Source organism: Hydractinia symbiolongicarpus, chromosome 8, assembly GCF_029227915.1.
Source record: "Hydractinia symbiolongicarpus strain clone_291-10 chromosome 8, HSymV2.1, whole genome shotgun sequence".
Classification (NCBI taxonomy): domain Eukaryota; kingdom Metazoa; phylum Cnidaria; class Hydrozoa; order Anthoathecata; family Hydractiniidae; genus Hydractinia; species Hydractinia symbiolongicarpus.
In genome coordinates this window covers 20,337,442-20,359,851 of record NC_079882.1, presented here as the reverse complement: position 1 = coordinate 20,359,851, position 22,410 = coordinate 20,337,442, and the positions used below count along the sequence as shown (strand labels likewise).

At 32.3% G+C, this 22,410-nt stretch overlaps 2 protein-coding genes across 3 annotated transcripts in view; one reads left to right on the top strand and one right to left on the bottom strand.

Moving 5' to 3' along the window:
• LOC130654328 (uncharacterized) overlaps positions 1 to 10,119 on the bottom strand; it is a 37,313-nt gene extending 27,194 nt beyond the window's left edge. Inside the window, exons 1-12 of one of the 2 annotated variants that reach the window (XM_057456884.1) lie at positions 9,990 to 10,119; positions 6,827 to 6,938; positions 6,666 to 6,743; positions 5,431 to 6,218; positions 4,591 to 4,713; positions 4,063 to 4,240; positions 3,150 to 3,234; positions 2,661 to 2,857; positions 2,312 to 2,444; positions 1,576 to 1,662; positions 969 to 1,085; positions 148 to 332 (exon numbers count right to left, since the gene is read on the bottom strand). In XM_057456884.1, the coding sequence (XP_057312867.1) occupies positions 148 to 332; positions 969 to 1,085; positions 1,576 to 1,662; positions 2,312 to 2,444; positions 2,661 to 2,857; positions 3,150 to 3,234; positions 4,063 to 4,240; positions 4,591 to 4,713; positions 5,431 to 6,218; positions 6,666 to 6,743; positions 6,827 to 6,870 (2,015 nt within the window). In that variant the 5' untranslated portion in view covers positions 6,871 to 6,938; positions 9,990 to 10,119. Of the gene's footprint in view, positions 1 to 147; positions 333 to 968; positions 1,086 to 1,575; positions 1,663 to 2,311; positions 2,445 to 2,660; positions 2,858 to 3,149; positions 3,235 to 4,062; positions 4,241 to 4,590; positions 4,714 to 5,430; positions 6,219 to 6,665; positions 6,744 to 6,826; positions 6,939 to 9,743; positions 9,967 to 9,989 lie in introns of those variants that run through there. The other variant, XM_057456883.1, reaches the window with a different exon arrangement.
• Positions 10,120 to 18,472: 8,353 nt separating this feature from the next.
• Positions 18,473 to 21,788, top strand: LOC130653826 (matrix metalloproteinase-24-like). The gene is made up of 5 exons (XM_057456331.1): positions 18,473 to 18,583; positions 19,483 to 19,957; positions 20,117 to 20,416; positions 20,933 to 21,147; positions 21,321 to 21,788. The coding sequence occupies exons 1-5, from the start codon at positions 18,473 to 18,475 to the stop codon at positions 21,786 to 21,788; spliced, it is 1,569 nt and encodes a 522-aa protein (XP_057312314.1).
• The last annotated feature ends 622 nt before the right edge of the window (positions 21,789 to 22,410 follow it).

The following is a 22,410-nucleotide window of genomic DNA, read 5'->3' as shown; positions in this document are numbered from 1 at the left end:
ACCTTTGAACTTTAAGTACGTTGAGATAAACACAATGTGGTGTTTGTAGTGAATGATCTTGTTTATAACGTTGAGTAAAGTACGATTTAACTCTTGAAAAGATGTACATTTTTTATTTATATAATTAGTAAATGCCAGTGTAGTTACCTTAATCCAGATGCACTACCAGGGTGATCGATGTCAAATGACTTAGAGCCATCTAACTCAATCATCAATGATGGGTCATTGTTGATGTATCTAACACCACCGCTTAGAATTTTTGCTTTAAGTCCACTGCGTATTATACTGAAGGTTCCTTGATATGACCGAGATATACCTATACTGGTTGAGATCTAATGCAAAGAGAATGTATCGAAGTAAGCATAAAATGATTTTAAATTACAGTAAACGTCTGTTAATTCGAATGCCGCTTAATTCGAACTTTCCTTATTTCGAAGAAATTGCCAAGTTCCTTGAGTTTTGTTTAATAAAGTCTTATATTTTAAGCTGTTTAATTCGAACTCCACTAATTCGAACATTTCACTAATTCAAACAATATTATTAGTCCCAAGGCTACATTATGCTCGTTAATTCGAACTTATTATATATGTATTGATAAATAAAATCTTATGGGAAAGCAAAACGTTTTCATTTTTATTTATTTTTGTTGCAAAATTTCTTTAATTTAATAATTAAATTGGCATTTCCAATAAAATAAATTTTACAAGGAATTTGGAGACCTTGCCCATCGCCAAGCAAACAACGGTAAAAGATTTTTATAAAAAGTTGTAGTAAAGTTGTAATAAAGTTATATTACCATAAAACCTTTAAATGTTCATTAAAATTCTTGTTTTTTCTGAACTTCCGATAATCCGAACATTCGTTAATTCAAACAAATAATTTAGTCACTTGCGTGTTCGAATTAACGGACGTCTACTGTACATTAAATCTTTTGCATATCAATTAGGAATTAATAACATAATATTTACCTGAAAAATATAATTAAATGTTCCCACACCGAGTTTTGGAGAATTGGCCGGGATTGTAAACGATAGCTTATTACTTAGAGTTTCGTTTAAGACTTGTGATAAGGTAGCATCAGAGTACTAAAAATAAAAATGCTAAACTTTTACAATAAAACCAAATGGTTAAGTATAAAACCAGATGGTTAAGTATAGCGATTTCTCAAATTAAAAAAAATTTGGCTGTACTTTTTTCCAAAAAGAAGTTTCTAAATAATTTTAAATTGCAATTTGTTGGATTTTAAAGAAAAAATTAAAACAAAATGTAATAATTAATTATTAATTAAGATAATAGGTGACAATTGACTACAACACAAACTTCTTTATCTTTGATTTAATTTTTTTTAATACAAATCTGAATTTTAAAAATATTTTTGCATAACACAATACTTTATAGAATAGAACTAGTCGTTAGCCCGTGGAAACATCCACGGGTTCGCCTGTCGCAGCTAAGCTACCATTTTTTGTGACAGACAGACGGACGGACGGACGGACAGACGTATACGAGCATTATAATATAGATGGAGTTCTTCACATGATTTCTTACTGGGAAAATGTATGCAATAAGCAATACCTGCCAGAGATATGAAGCTGTTACATTTATTGAACAGTTGACATCAACAACAGGCAAAAATGTTATGTGGTCCGAGAGCTTGAATTGCTGTAAAGAAAATAGAATATTCTATTGATGCTGTTGATTTCTGATAAAAATTGCTATAACGTATTTTAGTAAAAAATATAATCTGTTTTAGAGTTAAAAATTAAACAGATTACCTCAACAATTTTACAGAAAAAAACTCCTTGTAATCCTGGTATAAAGCTTTCCTAACTTTTTGTTCAAATTAATTGGATTACAATTCGTTTACACCTTGAGTCACCTTGGTCAGGTTCTACTTCAAGTCATATATACCTGTGCAGCATATTGCGTTAACTTTTTGAAAATGGCATGGAGAACTTTTATACTATATATTTTCTGTTCTGCACACAATGATTTTAATCTAATTTGGTTTCACAAAGGTTTAAGTGGTAGTAAAATGTAAAAATGTTTTAAAAACTACATTCACAGTCAAGATTAAATTAAATGCTAGGGATGAGTTCTACAAGAATTTAATCAACCTCGTAAGTAGCCCTATCTTCTAAAATCAAAGAGTATATGCATATATATGTTCCAATCACATCTCAATACTATTTATGTAAGTAAAAATAAACAAATGCTCCTAACATTCATTGTCTTAAAGGCAATCTAGCAGGTCGTTTTCACCTTTTAAATTTAAACAATAACTATCTACTTAGTTTTCCTACAACATTACCTTTACAATTCCATATCTCCAAGGAAAGTAAATCTGAATGTTACAAATATCTTTCTGAATAAAAACAGGAGTGTTGGTCATATAACTTGAAAGGACATTGGATGCCCTAACTGATGCATTGTAAGCCCTCAGTCTAAAATAAGATAATTTATTAAATATAGGAAATATATTAAATTATGTCAGTTATTCTTCAGTCATAAACAATTTTATGCTATAAAACTATCAAAGATGTCTTTATTTATAAAAAAACAAGCCCAAATTTGTCGTTGACTCTCAGGCAATACAATGGACAATATAATATCTGTTAATCTAAGAAAATAAGATTTAGTTACGCTTTATTTTCTCTTACGTGTTTCCACACTTGCCACCATAGTCATGATTGACATATGGTTTCTTAGTTTGTACTTCTTTTGAACCATCACCAAAATTCCATGTAAACAATGGATTGTATGTAGAATTGAAAAAATCAGCATAGTAATCATCAACATCGAGGTTAACACTGAATTTGATCAATGTGCATGAGATGTGACTGTAGAAGGCTGGAAACTATATACAAGACAAATAATCAAATAATTTGGATATTGAACAACTTCTATTGCAACATGTAGTAAATTTAAAACCATAGATATTTAAAAGTTATTTTGAAAGCAAATTCATCATGGTAAATTTTCAACTGAATAGTCTTTGAAAACAGTTAGATTATTTCACAAACAGGAATAAAAAACTTGCAGCAAAATGTGCACACACAATAAATAATTATCACAGATATCTAGATTATCGCCTGTGACATAAAAAAGGTTATACAACCAGAGAGAGCGTTTGCAACATCACAACTTACTGGTTCAATTTTCTTGATAATATAAAGAACATGAGTAATATTTTTATTGGCTAATGGGCTCAGCACCTGCAACACAACTTCTGCTCTGTAAAGGAATGAAAATTAAATAGCAAATAGTTAAAAAAGAAGATGTACAACAGCTTTACAAAAAGATAGGACTTTAAAATAAAAAATAATAATATAATATCAAATTAACTGGGTTTTTCAAGGCAGAGGATGCATTGAAAACTCTGCTTTTAAATATATTAAAACATGTCAAAAAAACCCAGGATTTAATTGCGATAATTTCTGGTAAAAGCATATGTTGTTTTAGTACACAAGCAACGTGGTCATAATAATGTAAAAAATACATGGCATTTTCACATAACTTCTTAAATTAAAAACCTAGAAAACCATATAAAAACCAAATAAAATAAGCATATTAATCAGAAATAATTTGTTTATGAAACTAAAGAAGGAGTGAAAAACTGTAGTGTGGTTGCTCGTAAAAGGCTTACAAGGGTCAATATTTTAGATTGAACACCAGATTGTCATAAATTGTTTTAATCTTAAATCTACCATAAACCTATTTCAATCTTAAGATGCAAAATTGAAAATAAAGATTTGGCAAACCAAAAGGTGACATAACGCTGGCCTGTTTTTGAAAAATGTGGGCTAAGGTTCAGTTTAATTTTGTTATTTTTAATATTTACTAGTGATAACATCTGCTTATCTTCACTTTACACAATCCTGGAAATGTTTAGTTATGAAAAACATTTATGTTGTTGGTATTTTTTTGTAGATTTTAGAAATTAGAAAGTTATTATTAATTCAGTCTTTTGAGATATTCTCTTCTTGTAAACATGCATTTCGTTAGGAAATTGCAGCACTCAGTAAATCAAATACCCGTTATGTCTATAGAAATGCAACCTACTTTCCAATAATGTCCAACACTACTTTAAATCGTGTTTCCTGTGACACTTTTAAAACCCTCTTTTTAAAGATTTTGAAAGACCAACTAAACTTAGTGTTGCCATCAAAAAGCATATTTGTAGAAAACACGACTTCCTTTCCTTCCAATATTGGATTAGGAGGTGCATTGATTTTGACATCTAAAAAAGAAATTACACATGTTTTTTAAAACTAGTATTATGATCTTAAGGTCTTCATAAAAAGTAACAAAAATATTTCTATGGAGCATTTAATCCTTGCTGATTTTTACAATCTGCACATTCTAACTGGTTAACATCTCTAATGCTTTGAATTTGTATCAAGGAAATCATGGACAGAGTCAATAGTGGCTCTCTTAAAAAGGTGAATGGGAGGTTTGACTGTATTATAAGAGTTTTAATTCATACTATGTACAAGTTTAGTATGCTCTCCTTGTGAGTTGATAAAAAGCTTTATCCAAATGCTGAACTAAAACAATAGCCAGTTAAGAAATCCTTTAAAAAACACTTACTTTTTGGCTCATACATCAAATGAATTGTCCTTTCTGTACTGATTGTACTAACATTATTTTTAGCAACTATCACAAGGTTGAATCCAACACTTTGAGTAGAAGTGTAGTTACATTCAGGTTTATCTGAAAAATGAAGAGTTCTGAAAACTACCAAAAAAAACACTAGCAATTACATAAATTCACTAATAAACTAATATTTTATAATTATATATTATAATTATAATTTAATAATTTATTATAATTTATTAATTTATAATTTATAATTATATTTTATATATCAAGCAAGCTAGAGCAATGCAATACTCATTCTAAGTTTTAAAGGGTTCGGTAAAAAGGTCTTCAGGCTTTATTCAATCATATATCACATAATAGAGCTTGTGGATGGATTCACAGAAAAAAGCTAAAAGATGTATGGGAGCCACAGCTTTAAAACGTTATAATTTTAAAGGTTGTTAAAAGAATATCAGAGAACAATTTAGAGAAAAGACATATAGAAAATCAAGACTTTGCCAAAATTCTAGGAGAAAAAGAAAATTTAGATTGTTTATTATCACTTTTGTTTTAAAGTAAAATCTTCCATTTGTTGTCATGCAGGTATGCCGTATTCTCAAAAAACATATATCAATAATAGCTGCATTTAGGATCTTTTCTTTATTTTAATAGTAATAAAAAAAAATTTGCGAAGATTTCCATTTTAGAAGGGTCTAATTTTTTAGGTTATTCATAAGATTTTAAGGGTGTCCAAACTATATGCTGGGTGAAAATCTGAAAAAGAAATAATATACATTTGGGGAAAATCAGTTGCAAAAACATTTTTTTCTGTAATAAAGTATATTATACCTGTAATTTTTGGATCAGTTTCATTACCAAAATACCAAAGGAATGTTACACCAGTGCTTGGACCAACATAAACTGCTCTGTGTGTATTCTGTTTTCCAATAACAAAATTTATATCTTTCACACACAAAAACTGAATTTTGTCTTGAACAATGACGACTCTTTCCAACTTAGTAAAATAAGATTGATTTGTTTGCTTGGCTATAGCTGCGAGTGAATAAATTCCAGCTGTTTTGAAAGGGATTTCAATAACAAGTCTACAAGAACAATTTTTCTCAGCTCTTTTAAGTAGAAATGTTTCATTTAGTGCAACATTAGGAGTTATTTGAATAGATAAGTAAGAAAACTGATCCTCTGCCCAAAAGCAAAGTTTTAAACAGGTGTTTGATTTGACAGCAATACTACCATTTTGAATTATTTTTGCATCGTCATCTTTTACTGTAAAATAGAACAGTTCTCCTTTAACCTTTTTAAATGAATAATCGTTTATAATAACCTCAGTGACATCATCTTTTAAAATAATTTTTCCTGCATGATCACCAAATTCTAAATGAGTTGTGTTGACCAAAATGTTAAAATCTATTAAATTTTTATTAGATATTTGGAAAGATACTTCTGTGTTGTCAAGAAACACTTGAATACTGTTTAAAATTTCTTGAGAAGGCTTTGTATTCACTTTAATATTGATCACTATTAGTTGGTTCTGAGATATTACTGAAGATTCCAAGGATATGTGTTTGATAATGCTGACATTTGTGTAATAAAGAACAGCACAGTGTGGTTTGCTGCATCTAAGGTGCAAACACAGAACATACTAGGTCATAGTAAATTTTAATACTTAGAAAGGAAATCAGTAACTGGCCACATATTTTACACTAGCCGAATATAACTTTGGGTTACACTCATTTTCAGCCAAATAAAGGATTATAGATCCTTTATTTGACTGGAAATCACATTTCAATATCTTTTCTATGAGCTTTGGCATCATTGGGAATTTATTTTGGACAGTATGGTTTACTTCTTATCTGTTTTTTAATCCTTTTTATCTTTTACTAAGAATTCATTTAAGGCATTGTAAGTGTCTTTAAAACCCAAAGAACATAACTTTTTGACAGTTGAGTGCACCTTTTTGTGGTTTACAGTGAGTTTATACCACAAATTTTAAAATTATGAAACATGTAGACTACGGTTAACCCAGTAAAAACCTTGTTTGAAACAGGGTATAAAAAATACCTTACCCACACGATTGTAATAGACTGGAGTAATTTACACAAAAGCAATGTGAAAATTCCCTTCTCCATGCTGCATATAACTGCCTAAATAAGTATAAAGCATGATATTGTACAACCTACAATGTTTTGAACGCAAAATTATGATTTCTAAAAAGTTGCAACATCACCTGTTTAAGTGGCAATACAAAGTACAACTTTTAGGAGAATCCATACTTTTTACAATCTGGGTTGTAGCATCATTGCTCCTAAAACAACCCTTTCTCCATAAAATACATTCTCCTATAAGAGAATACACACAAGATAATTAGTTACTGTGACTTTTTAAATTAAAGAAAAAAGAATATTTTAAATTCGTCCTGAAGTAGCATGAATATATTTTTCCTTTCATGAGACAGAGAAAGTATTCTCTTAATGTTTTGTTATAGATTTATAGGAAAATTTTCAACAAAACAGATCACAAGAAAATAGTAAGATTTGGTGTATTGGAAGATCTACTCCTCAATGTTTTGACATTTAACATAATAATTTTCTGAAAATAATGGGCAAGATCTATTCCGAACTCAAGAATAAAGCCTTAAAACTGCTCAAAATCACCTAAACATTTGACCATAAATCAATTTTTTATGCAAGTTAAGGCCACTTAACTCAAGTTAATTGCAAGAATACTGTTTAGCATCCCTTTCAAGAGCTTTACACAGCTGTGATTGCCATTTTAATTTTTGTATTGCTTTGTTGTCGTTTTTGCTTCTCTGCACTTATAGTCAATGCCTAGATCACTACATGCCCTCTTATTTGTTTTGATTTTAGTGGTGTTGGCTGGTCTTTTTAGTTTTTGTAGTTTCTTAGATTCCTTTTGTGGTTGCACTGCTGCAGTAGTTTTAGCTTGTACATATGTTGTTTCTAGGATATTTATGTCTATATTTATAAAAAGCATGTTTCAGAGGCTACTATTTACGAGATTAATATTTATGTTTTATTTTTGGTCCCCCATACAAGGGTTTTACTTTTGTTTTGACTTGTAATACATTGGTTGGAAGTTAAATGTATACAATGACATTACATTAACGAAAGAATTTCAGATAGTAGAGGGTGTGGTGTGTATAGCAACATATAAGGTTTATATTTAGTCCTTAGTTTTCCTCATACAATTTTTTAAGCTGTCTTTGTTGACAGTTTATGTTTTTAAGCTGCTTTTTTGACATTTCGTGTTTTTAAGCTATCTTTTGTTGACAGTTTGTGTTCTTAAGCTGTCTTTGTTGACAGTTTGTGGAAATAAATTGTGGAAATTTGTCCTGGAAATAATAGACATAATATGTCCCTTGATATTTGTGAGGCTAGCCATTTAAAATTTGTACATATATCTATAATGTGAATATGAATATCACTTAGCAGTCATTATATGATAAAATAAAGGACTGAAAGTAAAAAAAAATAATTTAAAGAGAATTGTAAGGGAATTCTTACCTGAATTGTTTTTATCTTAAGGCAACTTTTGCACTTCTTTTAATTTTAGGCCATAGTTTTAGCCTGAGGCTTTTCTTTTTTTGTTCTATTGGTAAATTTGTTCTTATATAAACTGCGTGTGTATATTCCATGTTGTTTTACGTAGCTTGTCATCAGTATATATTATTTTTTGTTTTTTTCTCATCTAGACTTTTTTCGTATGTTCTTTTTTACAAGAAGCACTGAATACGAGAAGAAAATTAAAATTTCAAGCCACAATGTTGCTTCCCCCGGATCAACAGAACCACACCTTTACATGATCTATTATAACTTTCCTCGGTCTTGTGACAAAGACAATGTTTTTTGGAAAATTTTAGCCAACACAGTGTCCTTTATCAACATGCGGTACTTTGACTCATCACAGCAAATTAGGAAATTGTTGGGAAGGTTTACCTCAGTGTGTAGATATGAAAAAAGACAACCTAATCTGGGAACAAGGTTAGCATTTACCAACCTATGGCAGTGCAAGTAACAATCAATTCTACATTTTTAAAGGTTCAGCTTCACACAATCTACATTGTCTCGTGTCATTGCAGGAAAACATTGCTAATTTTTACTTTTACTTTTATTCAAAAAAAAAATAAAAAGCTGTGTGCTTGAACAAACATGTTTTTTTACAAAAACCATGGATTATGCAAGTAAGTAGGGAAGTTTTAATATCTTTGGGATTCCATCGTAATGGCTGGCACTTCCTCCCATAGATGGTTTTGGAAAAGAAGGTTGTCATTGCTGTCCAAGGTAGCACATTTATAAAAATGAAATCAATATTTCTAAGTTATGTCAACAAATTACCTTATTCCATGAAATTAACGAATCATGAACCTAACGCGGTTTTTTAAAATCTGCGTTAATTTAATGACTGTTAATTAAATGCAGTGTGAATTTAAATACCGCTAATGTCATGACTCTTTAATTATAATACTGTTAATTTGGTAACTTTTTTACAATATATGTAAAAGTCAAAAGAACATAAAAATACAATTGTTTTTACAAATTTTCTACTATTTTCTCCTCGTCGGACGGACTCAATGGTGTTCTTTTTTCAGCGATTTTTTAAAATAGCTTTTGTATAATCATCGTACTCTGATTCAAGTGTAAAAATAACTGAAAGCAACTTTTCTTTAAATTTTTAACATTGTGTTTCCAAAAAATAATTTTTTTTTTCGATTTTCAAACCCCATTGTAATGGAGGAGACGCCTTCACTACCGTGGATTTGACTGTTGCCGTAACTCTTGCTTCATTTGATATCATATATTCTCAAATTCGCATTAATTAAACACATTTTTAAAAACAACTTGCTCAACCACGTTTAATTAAATGCCTTTTTCAAAAAAATTCATTGAGCTACGTTAATTTAATGACCGTTATTTAACTCGCGTTAATTTAATTCGTTAATTTCATGGAATAAGGTATGCAAAATAATTATTAAATTCTGTAATAGTTTAACACTATCTATATGTCTTTTCTGTGTAATATATAACCACACCAGCAAAGCAATTGCCGATACAGAATAGTTATCCGTGTATAGCTAGCAAACTAAACAAATTTGTCTAACTTAGATTAAAAAGGTTGCCACATACCTTTGGGTAATACCAGTGCTACAAACATAAAAATAAACAATTCTTTTTTGAAATTCATTGTTTTGTTACAAACTGTAACTGTTGCAATTTATTGCATATTAAATAGAAGTGTAAAATGCCTATAGCTATATAGCTAGCTAGCTATAGGTAAATGCTAGCTTTTATTTTTCCATCAATTTTCACATTATCGTAATTCTCAAGCTGCTATTTCACACTTCACACCGTAATACAATTTTCTTTATTTACCTTGGCATAAATATTTGCTCCTGTTTGAAACTTGAACATGTTATGATAACGATGAACAATGGTCAACATAAACAAGAACAATAATTCATTCTGTAAGTGTTTGTTTACATTTCTGCTATACCATATTTTAAAATACACGTGATTTCCCGGGTTTTAAAATGCTCGCTTTCAACACTCTCGTCCCCAAGCTCTTTAAGATAAACGTACTTTCGAGGATTATGTTAAGGATACGGTAACCCCTTCAGGGTCATTTTTTTACAAAATATTTTTTTTTAATTTTGATTCTTTGGCATAATTTCCTGATATTTTTTAAAAAAGAATCAAAAATATTTATTGTTAAGAGTGATAAAATGAAGAAAACTTCTTTATCTTTTAGTGGGTTCAATAGTGTGCGCAAAGTTTAAAATTCCTTAAATATATTTAATCTGTATAATAATTAAAGAGAGTTATGCAGAACGAATAAAAAATTGCATCCCTACATATAACATAGGAAACATTTAAACTTTAATAATTTATAAAAACATATTATTATTTATCGTCCATACCTTTAATTTATTTATTTATTTTTTTCGTTTTTATCCTGCTATGTTATGTTATTTTGTTGTCTGTTTAACAATAACTAGAATCAAAGTTCTGCGAAAACACTTTGCCTTTAATTTTAGATAAAATATTCATGAGCTATTAATTATTCATAACTTTTAAGTGGGTGTAACCATGATTCTTACAGGTAAAAGCAAAGGTCTTTGATTTGCTTTTTCTCGAAATAAAATTTTCAGTCGTAACGGTATATATTTTTGTCGAACACTCCCCTCCATCTTGTTGAAATTGTACGAAAACAAGTTTTTTGCGACAATTATATCTTTGGCTACAAAACTTTGCTTTTTTTAACGCAGAAAGTGAGGAAATATCGAGTTATTAATCTATCATGCTTAAAAATAGATAAATCTGTCATAAAACAGCTATTGTGACACAAAATATGCTATATTTTTGGAACCACGTGTTGTTTTGAGTAAAAAAAGCAAAGTTTTTTAGAGTTGAATAAGAGCTTCGCAATGATATTTTTTTCGACGAACAAAAACTTTACTGGGGGAGTGTTTGAAAAAATGAACTGGAAGGGTGAATTTTTGTATATAATTTTTTTTCTACTTTTTGGATTTTTTTTATGAAAATATTTTATCATCATTCTATAGATAATTTATTTGGCTTTCAGAACATATATATTTGCTACGGTTAATATAGCGAGCAGAGGGGATATTTTTAATATACTGAGTATGTGTCTCAGGGGGTTACCGTATCCTTAAAGAGTTTTGGGGACAAGTATAACATTCAACGTCTTAGTCTTCTCCCAAAAACGATTTGAGGTAAGACTCGACGTTTTTATCTAAAATGTAGTGGCTAGAAAAACAGTCATCGTTTCTGTAAAATTAGCCAATCTAGAAAAAAAATGCATGAATATGCGCCGTAGATTAGTGGTTATAGCTCTCGTACTCTGTGCGGGAGACCGGGGTTCGATTCCTCTTGACGGCGATTCAACATGGGCGAGTGAATGTTACCATAGCCCCGGGTTAACCCAAGCCATGTGAGGGAAATTGGTAAGATGGCACACTGTGTGGGCCGTTGGATGTTGCCGGGAGTTGTCTAGTAGAGCGCGGGCCCTAATTGGGTCTGCGTCGCTCAAAATGAGCATTAAATACTCTAGGAATCTCCATCTAAGCCATGGCCCCTCCTGGAAATAATAGACAGGGTATATCCCTCGATATTTGTGAGGCTAGCCATGTAAAATATACACATCTATCTATCTATGAAACTTGTACTACCAAGTAGTTATCACAGAAAAGCAAACATTTTGTCGTTAAACGTTCAGGGGGGATTTTCACGAAGCAAACGGCGAATTCGAGGGCGAATTGTATCTGAGCATGCGCAGTTTTGTTTGTTATGATTTTGCATCGAAATATTCGCTTCGCTGAGAAAAGTAGAAGCAGTTTCTACTTTTTCGCGGCTAAAGGTTTCGCTGCTAGTTTTAGACCAATCAGAACGCAGTTAACCAATGTAAACAATGAATTTGGCGTCTAATTTATTTTGTTGTTAAAATTAAAAAGCGAATTCGCCATCGAATTCGCCGTTCAATTCGCTTCGTGAAAATCCCCCTTCAGAACAGGCACGCTACGAACTGAGGAAGGAGGTCCGGGCTCCACTAGCTGAATGTAATTGATCCGATTTGGTTGTAAGGATTCAGTAAGGATTGAGATTTTATTTATAAAATTGGAATTACATTGCGGGCGCTTCGCGCCCTTACGTAATTCACAAAATATAGCACCGACCAGAAATTTCATAAAGAACAGAACCAGTGGAAAAACTTAGTTTGCACACACTAAAGCACTAGTTGACTAGTGGTGTAGTAAATAATAAATAAGTATCTCATTCACTAAAGATATTCTTGCAGAGAGAATCCTAGCAGTAGCATAGCTATCCTAGAATAATCTTCCCTAGCCAAAAAATAAATCTTGGTACATAAAATTCATAAGAAATAGTGAAAAAGACATCCAGAAACCTCAATTTTTGATTGCTTATAAACACGAACAAAGTGGACTTAAGTTTGCATTAATATTGTTAAGGTTGAGAAATTCTATCTACCTTAAGTGTACAACTTTCCGCAAGAATTTATTTTTGCGAGCTTCAAAAAATTGCATTTCGCGAGGATTTAAAATTTGCGAAAATCGTGATAATTTGTCCTCGCGAAAATTTGTACACTTAAGGTGCCTTGCCTTTTTTTTGCTTTTTTGCTTATACGCGATAGCAAAGTAGTTTTTCATCTCCGCATTCTCTTAATGCAAGAGCAAATAAATCAACTTTGAGACGCCCACTTGCTTATTCTTTAATAAGCGAGAAAGCAAAGTTGCTTTTCGTTTCTCTTGCTCAGAAAAGTATTTATCTACTTTGTTTAGGAAAGTGAATAAGCGCAATAAACAAAAACACAACTTCCTTACCAGACTTCCTAAATAATACAAGGAAAACTACACACGAGACGTGCGCGGGCTTTTCCTCTACGTTTTTGAAAGTAAGCGCGCGCTTATCTTGCTTATACCTCCATCCGACCCTGATCCATCCAACCCTGATCTCTTGCAATGATATACGCATCTGTCGGTGTAATGTTACATAGTTACAGTCCGGAGGAAGGACGGATCAGCCGTTAATCCAGGACATCGCATGTTCCATCACTAACGAATTTAGGAATAAATAAATAACACTTCCCCCCCCCCCCCCCCCGGCTACATTTTTTAGAAATTGTTAACCTGAGACCAAGACCGAGACCCAAGAACCGAGACACTATACACTGATACGATACACGAGATCTGGGACCCTGATTATTCGTTTATAAATACTAATTAACAAAGAGACAGAGCAAATTTTTATCTCTTTAATAATAGCCGTATTTTGTCTGTCTGTCCGCAAGGAAAGCGGCGTGCAACAGGAACACGAAATAGCGTGTAATTAAAAGACAGGCGACCCCGTGGATATTTCCACGGATTAACGACTAGTCTATATTATATTACCCGTATACGTCTGTCCGTCTGTCACGCATAATGGTACCGAAAGTAGCGAGACGCACGCTATGCGGTTTAAAAGGAACGGGCCGCCGACTAGTTTTTTATAAATATGTTTAACTGTGCGTAGTGTATGAAAAACTAAAAGCTGACCTTCATCTCGGAACAGCATAATGGTTCTGTTCGTTGGTGCTGTAGCTCCGACGTAAACTGAGTTTTATAGTGTGATCTCTCCATCTCTCTCAAAACGTCTATTTCATTGTACAAGTTTGTAGTTCTATTCAGTACAATATTTTTTAGGCCATACAAACTTCTTTTACCGTGTGAAGCAAAGGGTCTATTTTTCATATTTTAATACCAAAAGTTTTTTACGTGGCATCGAGGTGATGGTGTATCAAAAATTAAACATTGAGCTTGTAAGTGTCATTTTTTTAGTTAAAATTTGTGCATATCTAACAAACAATAATATGCAATTTTTGGTAAAATTAATATGCGTAAAAGGGAAAGTGCAATACTAAGACAGTGCATAATCCCCAAAAAAATTGCCATGGCGATGACAACATCCAACGGCGGTTTTAAAGCGGTAACAACCGTGTCCAAAACACAAAATACATCACTTTTTTTCGGGGTAAAGATGTAACAATTTGTTGGTGAAAAAGTTCGGTAAAAAGTATGTAAGGTCTCCAACTACGTCTCTCATCAGACGCTGCGATTGTTGACACGTTTGTCTCGCCGTCAGATATACAAAGAGACAACAGGTCCTCAGCTCGAGGATGTTGGGTCGCGAGTCCCGGGTATCACCCAATGGCAAAGGCCTTTAATAAAGCACTCAAAAAAATTAACATATCCTGCAGAAACTCTTGTATAAATATTCACGGAACTAGGACACAACCTCGTCCCCCACAAGCTCTTATCTTTTTGACAATTAGAGCCATAGGCGAAGTCGTCAAAAAGCACTAGAGTTTTTGACATTAGCCAACAAACCCCGAGGATAAGGTTGTTAAATCGTATCTTCGTTTTTTATTAGTTTCATCGTAAGATCAAAGGGGCTAACGCTACTCCGATATCATTTTGTGTTACAAACAGACAGAAGGAGGATAGATATTATTACGAGACTAGTCGTTAACCCGCAGAAAAATCCATGGCACTACGCCCGTCGTATATATATTGCGTTTCTTATTTCGTGCATTAATATTTCGTGCCTCCGTAACACGACCTTTTACTTGCGCACTTTAGGTGAACATTAAGGCCCAGTCAATCAGGCGACATGAATCGTGTCTACTTTTTGACTGGCGAAAAAGACACACAATTTTTTATTATTATTATTTTAAACTGTGTAATGTAAAGTTGACGTTAGTAGAGGTTAATCCCCCTAGATAAATATGTATCTTGCTTGCAGTAAAAACATGCATACACTAATGTGGGTACAATTTACCCATATTCAAACATCTTTTTTTTAAAAAAATAAACAAAGACAGCAGGTTAGCGTCTCTACAGGACGTAGAGACGGATCAATACTATTCTGAATTTCAATCTCGTTCCAGTAATTTTTAAATTGTTTAAAAACTTAGTCAGAGGGTCATTAACCATTGCCAGTAGTCAAATTATTTATCTGGTTTTCAATTTGCGAAATATCATTGACCACTGTTGCAAATGAAATTTTTCTTTTTATATTTGATTTATAACACTCATTCGTCTGATTTGACACAATCTGAGAGGTAGAGTATGTAGTCACAACAACTCGTGTCTGAACGCTGCCATGACTTTGATTTGGTGTAACTTTTGATATACCAAATTCTTTACGCTTTCTTTTACAAGGACAAAAAGGCGATCAAAATCTTCTGTGTTCTTTTTCTATTTTATTTTAGATAAAATACATAAGATATGGGAACAACCGCGTTCCCAGCGCCTGTTGTCTTTTTTATATCGGAAAGGCGTGACTGAAGTGAGAAAAGATACAAGATGGCCTTGGGACGAGGTTAATATAGTTTTCATACTCTTATACTCTTATATCTTTCTTATTGCCTTTCCCCATTGTTTTCGAATCTTGTTTGTGGAAAAAGAAAAGTTGATTTGTAACTAACCATAAATAATTAAAAGTTGAAGAAAAATTGATAGCCATAGAGAAAAAAAACGTTTGAACAACATATCGCTAACGATAAATTGATTCTCTAATCGCCTAATCACAGCCATCGAAACATCCTCGTCCACATGCTTCGTTCCCTTTGTCGACTTCGATAGCTTATATTTAACGCTGGCCCTCAGCTAACTTGATATATAAACGTGTTATCACGTAAAATATGAAAAATGGAAAAGCTAAAAATAAACAAACAAGGGGAAGATAGAGAAACCTTCGAAGAGTGGTTTGCTGACATTCTGAAACTTATACTTGAATTTGATTATTTAGTATGATTAGATTAAGTGGACCCTAAATATTTAAAATATTCTATAGAATATATAAAAAACTGTAGAAAATATAAGAAAATATAAGAACAATTTTACGTTAAACATGTAAAAGAGGTTAAATTCAAATTTTATGGTCCTTATAAAAAAATTGTGTTAGATGCAGATAGAGACTGTGTTGATTTTGGCATAAAATCTTTTTCTTCACATCTCTAACGTACTTAAAAGCAAATACCAGATTACTGGAGATTTTTAACACCAACTGAAAAGCCCAATAAGAATAAGTATCAATATTTTAAAAACATTTTTTAATTTAACTTTTGCATCCCTTATATACCTATTTGTATATCTTAAGTCAAAATCCCCAAATTTTTGTGGAGCTGCGAAAATTTAATTAAGAGTAATTCAATCTTGTTTAAACCAGGGACGTTTTCTTTTTCCAACTTCCAGCAACTTCCTGTCTACCTTTAAATTTCGTGAAAGAATGGAAATGTTTGTAAAAAAAAACGTGTGGATCAGAAAGAAAAAAATTTAGTGAGAAATAACTTTTGCGAATTTTGCGAATAGGGAGTTTTCTAACGATTTTCGCCAGAAAATCCTTAGATCCTTAAACTGATATTTGTGAAAATAATAAAATTGATTACTTAAAGTAGTTGTCTCATACTCCATATATTTTTTTTGGAAATTATGAAAATTTAACTATTTTTCATAGGATCTCACTTTGGAGGTGGTCCAGCCCACTCGGTCAAGAAAATAGCGTTAAGATCGATTCTTGAGCATGATTTAAGCTTGGAGGAAAGAATACAGATTATTCTTTCCTCCAAGATTTAAGTAATTCAACCGTTACAGTGCAATAAATTTTGACAATTGGATCGATCAGGTATGGGTAATTAATCACGAAGAACTTTTTTAATCTAACAGAATAGACTTCCTAGGTTTTATACACGGTTTGTTACAAATAAATAACACGAAAGGTTCAAGTCCTTTGACAACAAAGCAATTGTAAAGCAACAGTTTAGCTGTCCACAAAAATAGGAACTGAAATCTATAATTGTTTTGAGACGTATCTTATTCTAAAACGTTGTAAGTCCCCCAAACCGCCTTGCTCCTTTTGTATAATTTTGCTTATCAAGCTGACCTGTCTAAAGCAAGCTAAAACGAAAATTTAGTTTTCCAAGTAAAAACTTATAAAGCAACGAGACTGAGCAACACTCCAACAATTCGTTAATCTCTCAACATGTAATAGAAAAATTAAAAATGGATTTAGCTGCCATTCCTAGGTTTACATTTTCATTGAAATGTGATGTATAAAAACCATTTTTTTTTTTTTGACTTTGCAGACAATTTAAAGAACGTGTTGTTGTTAGAATTTCGAACGTTGTCTATGATTTAATTCTCTTGTTTAATTTTAATTTAAAGAGAACATTGAAGCTAGGCGTAATGTAGCTATTCAAACATCAACACAAAACTTACGTAATTTTGAAAGCAAACAAAAGCGTCTTTCCGGCAAATATATTTAATTCACTTTATGAATGTGTCGTCCGTCTGAAGCAGAATTAAACAAACAAAGCAGACGTTACTTTTGATTGGTCTTTTATTTTGACATATTTAAATTTTCACACGATTGATATTTTTAGCTAATATTATTGACACATTTTACACCAGCTATTAAAACAGACAAAGTCACGATAATTACAATCCATGAAGTTAAAATAAATATTATATAATATATATTGCATAATATATATTGGAGTATATATATTATAATTCGATCGATAAGAGTTCCACAGGGCAATACCGTGCATAGATGCAGTTCCCCTATTTTGAACAAAACTTTTGGTCACTTGCATAAAATTTTGACTAAGACACTGTTGCTTGTGATTCTGTAGCTATAGGCTTAATGGTTGTTTAGTTGTTGATGACCATTTCAAGTGTTTGCTTCTTCACTCAGACTGGTGCCCTAACCAAAGCCTATTTTTTGCTAAATTGCTGATTTTTAGAATAGCGATATTGTTTGAAGCTTTTGTAATTTTTGTAACCCCCATGTCGTTGTCGCTTGCTTTTCTGGTTATTTTTGTTGTTTTCATCGGCACCTGAGACTTATGTTCTTAGAAAATTGTTCTTATTTAAAAAAGCGGTTCGTTCGTTTGCGGTTCACTTTTTCTAATGTGCGAATATATATGATTAAAGTTATATAATGATATGGGGATTTTATATCAACCACTTACAAGAAAAATATTAAAAAATAAAAACTAACGAAATAAGAAAATTAATAAGTCATCGAGACACATTCTTTATGAATGGGAGCTTAAAATAATATTGTTGTTTTTTGTTCCTGCATTATTACAAGACATGCCTAAGATCTCAATCGTGAGATATTTTAATGATGTTTCACTTTGTTATTTTGCCCCGTTGAATGAAACGCAAAATAACAAATTTAGAACATTATCGCACGAGAAAACATAACACGTGACTTAGCCTATATATAGCCAGCAGTGAACTCAATGTGAATCAAAAAAAGTAATTGCTAGCAACATGGCGCCTAATATTATCATGCATTACATCATTTTAATAATCTTGTACTGCTTACGCATCGATGCAATGCCAAGCCGATCAGACGTATTACTAGAAAGAAGGAACGCAATTGTAAGTAGTGTTCTCTTTCTATTTTTTATTTATATTTTTACTTAGTGTTGCCTTCACCTCGTTGTTTTATTTTAATTAGCTAATGTCATTTCAAAAAATTCACATTCTGTGAGTATTGCATTACAGAAATCTACTTGCAATGCACGGCAATGCACATTTTTTATCAATTGAGTAAAGTTACGTAAAGAGAATGGCTTCTGTGGTCACGCTAAGATAATTTTTGTTGCTCGCTTCTTTTTATTTTGATGTGTGCCCCCGCTTTACGCCAAAATTGATCCTAGAATTTAACTTTGTTCTCCGAACTTCTCTTTTTGCGAATCGCGCAAGCAAATATCATTAACGAAATAAAGGCTTTTCTCCGACTGTAACGTTACATTACCGCAGGAGATACGTAAAACATTGCTCTGACTTGCTTGCATGTCAAACAAGATGTTTAGTGGTCAGTAGATGGCACCAAATGGGTTGATTATTATTATTACTATTATTATTATTATTATTAGTCGAATATTTATACAGGGATAAACACTTCAGAAAATATAATTTACATAAAATTTCTGTTGTCAATGTGTGCCCTGTGCAAAAAAAAACAAAACAAACAAAAACAAAAAATAAATATATGTGCGAAAAAAAAGAAAGAAAAGATTTGAAATGTTGATAGACTAAGTATTAAGAGACTCAAAGTTTAAATGGTAAACTAGAGCTAAACAAACGAACGCACGCACGAACAAGCAAACAAACAAATGTAAATAATACAATCATAATATAATGGCAACACTACGAGGCTTAAAGTGCGCCGAATTGGGTACTAAACCTGAAACCTATAATTATAATGCGAAGGACTACCACTAGACCATTTTCGCCATATTATATTTTTATATATTTTTCATTTTTTCATGCAGAATCATCTTATTCGATATGGCTATCTTCAAAACAAAACTACAATCCAGGGAACTTTTAATGATGATAATGACAAGTACACAGACCAAGAATTTCAGCTAGCTCTTTTGGATTATCAACGTTTTATGAGTATACCACAGACTGGAAAGCTCAACAAAGTCACCATGGAAACAATGGCAAAACCAAGGTGTGGTGTAAAAGACAAAACAAGTGAAAGCGTTAATGTTTTCCTGACGAACCGTGGCAAGCGTAAAAGAAGAGACGCTCTGCAACATTTTTACAAATATAAGTCTGCGAAAAGTGTCACATATGATTGGTTCATTTCTTCTAATCATCTCCCATCATCAAATGATATGGCTGCTAAAAGCTACACAATGTTGGAATATGCTATGAACAAATGGAGCGCCGTTACCAATGTAAATTTTCGAAGTAGGCGAGGATGGGTTTACGCTGATTTGGTCATATCGTTTCGAAAAGGTTTCTTGATTTATTAGTAACCTAGATTCTGGAAGGATAGAAAGAGATTATTCTCAACAAAGCACAATAGCTAATTTCTAAATTTACACCACAAGTCAAAATGTACCGACCTTAGGCTATTAATTAAGGTTAAATTTATAATATCTCTGTCTTTTTCAGGAAATCACAATGATAATGAGCCATTCGATGGTCTCGGTGGAGTTATTGCGCATGCGTCACGAAAAGATATGGAAATTCATTTTGACGATGAAGAAAACTGGAGGTACGAGGAAACAAGTATTGATTTCAAACCTCCAAAAGTGCTACCAGATTTTGTTCATGCTGCTATTCATGAAGTGGGGCATATACTTGGTCTGCCACATTCAAACAATACATCCTCAGTGATGCGCCCTGTAATGGCATTACTACCCAGCTATGACTTGCATACTACTGATGTCAAAGCAGTTCAGCAAAGATACGGTACGTACATATTATTGTTATCTTTCTTGTTTTAAACATTCCATTCAAGGTCGTTAAAGTTAGCACAAGCACAGATGATAAAACATAAGCATGTCAACCTAGTCCCCAGGGGCTTTTGCGTTTTTGACATTGATGCTGGCAGGGGAAAAAGCCGTTTAGCCGTCAACTAAGCGCTACTGGCTTTGACAGAAGCAACAAACCCTGGGGATGCTTTAGATATATGTTAGTCACTACAAGAAAATACAGGATTAAATAATTTTTTACTTTTATTAAGACACTCTTGTAGATTTGTTTATTATAATTTAATGAAAAAGCGATTCCCCTGTGTTTTTATGGCCAGAAACATATCATTTGAACCCAGGGGTAACGTCACCAGCACGTTACCCCTGGGTTTAAATGATATTTGCTTGGTTTACCAAAACAGTTCGTAAAAAAGTTTAAACGTCCTTAATATCATTCAATTTCATGTAATTCCTGTTCGTTGCTTCAACCATTTTAAAAGATAATCCATCCTAGGTATATGTTGGCCGGAAAGAATTGATTCAATATTTAGCAACAGCGACGGGAAAACGTACATAACAGTGGGACCTTTAGTCTACTTGTTCAATGATGCATTAACCCAGGTGGAAACTCAATCGTGGCCTCGTCTGGCAAAAACTTTTTTTGGAAATGAATTTAAATTATTTGATGATATATTTCTTAACACTGATGGGTCTTTATATTTTTTTTCGGTAAGTGCAGCCATGTTTTTGTTGCATATATTACTACCGTTCTTGTTACGTAAAAACAATAAAAATACCTGTTTACCTTATGAAGATGTTGCCTGGACCCAAACTAGATATTAATACTGTTTTGAAAAAGTGTGACCACTTCATAAATTTTTCATATTGATATACTTTTATAGGGTGGGCAATATTACCATCAATGGTCAGGTCAATATTCAAATGCGAAACGTATTGGTAAGTCAAATACAGGGGTTGTTGGCTGGCCTGGTTTAAACGTCGACCGAATTGACGCTGGATTTCTACACTCTGACGGCAAGGTCTATATATTCCGAAAAGATTTGGTATATCGTTGGGATCCAAAAGCTCCTTCGCCATTCCTCCCACATGCACCCAGAGGTCAAGTTGAAAAAGGGTGGCCTAAAAAAATATCCGAAGTATTTCCAGGGCTTCCGAATGATATCGATAGTGCATTTCGTTGGCACAACGACGGACAAGTGTACTTCTTTAAAGGGAAATATTTCTACATTTGGGATGAACAAAGAAAAAAAGCTGATGGATTATATGCTACGTATCAGTGGAAAAACATCTGCGATGTTTACCTGTGCACGAATGTGTCTCCATGTCAAAGCTGGGCTACGAGGTCATAAACACTTCCCCAGATTAAAATTTTAGTGTCATTCAAAAGACAAAAACGTAACTTATTAACGCAAATATTAGCTTATATGCATATATATATATATATATAGTACGTAATTTATAACGAATTTGTTTTGCTGACGATTATCGTGCAAACGGCATGAAACTTTAGGTACAAAACAAAGTAATTTTCTCTTCTTAACAACACATACAATATATATATATTTTTGAGAACATTTGGCAGATCACGTGGAATAGGAAAAAACATTCAATTGTGGAACGTGCATTCGCGCAAAAGAGTTTGTTTGTTCACGAAATTTAAAAATTAAGACGCGTAATAGTTTTAAATTACTATTGTGTAAAAAAAAGCCTAAATTAGCACGAATCTTTAAATAGCACTTGTTTATATGGTTTTCCTTTTAGACAGCAGATATTGCCAGTTGTGTTAATAACAGTTTTATACCAACTTTTTAAATTTTAATAATAGGGTAAATTATTCTCTGTTTTAGTAAGTTTCAAGATGTTTTGTTAAGACATACTATACGGCATACTATTAGCGTGTGTTGGAGTGTGTGCAGGAGAATAAAAAAAGAAACTTTTTTCTGTGGTTAATTGTTTCGTTATGACCAAGGA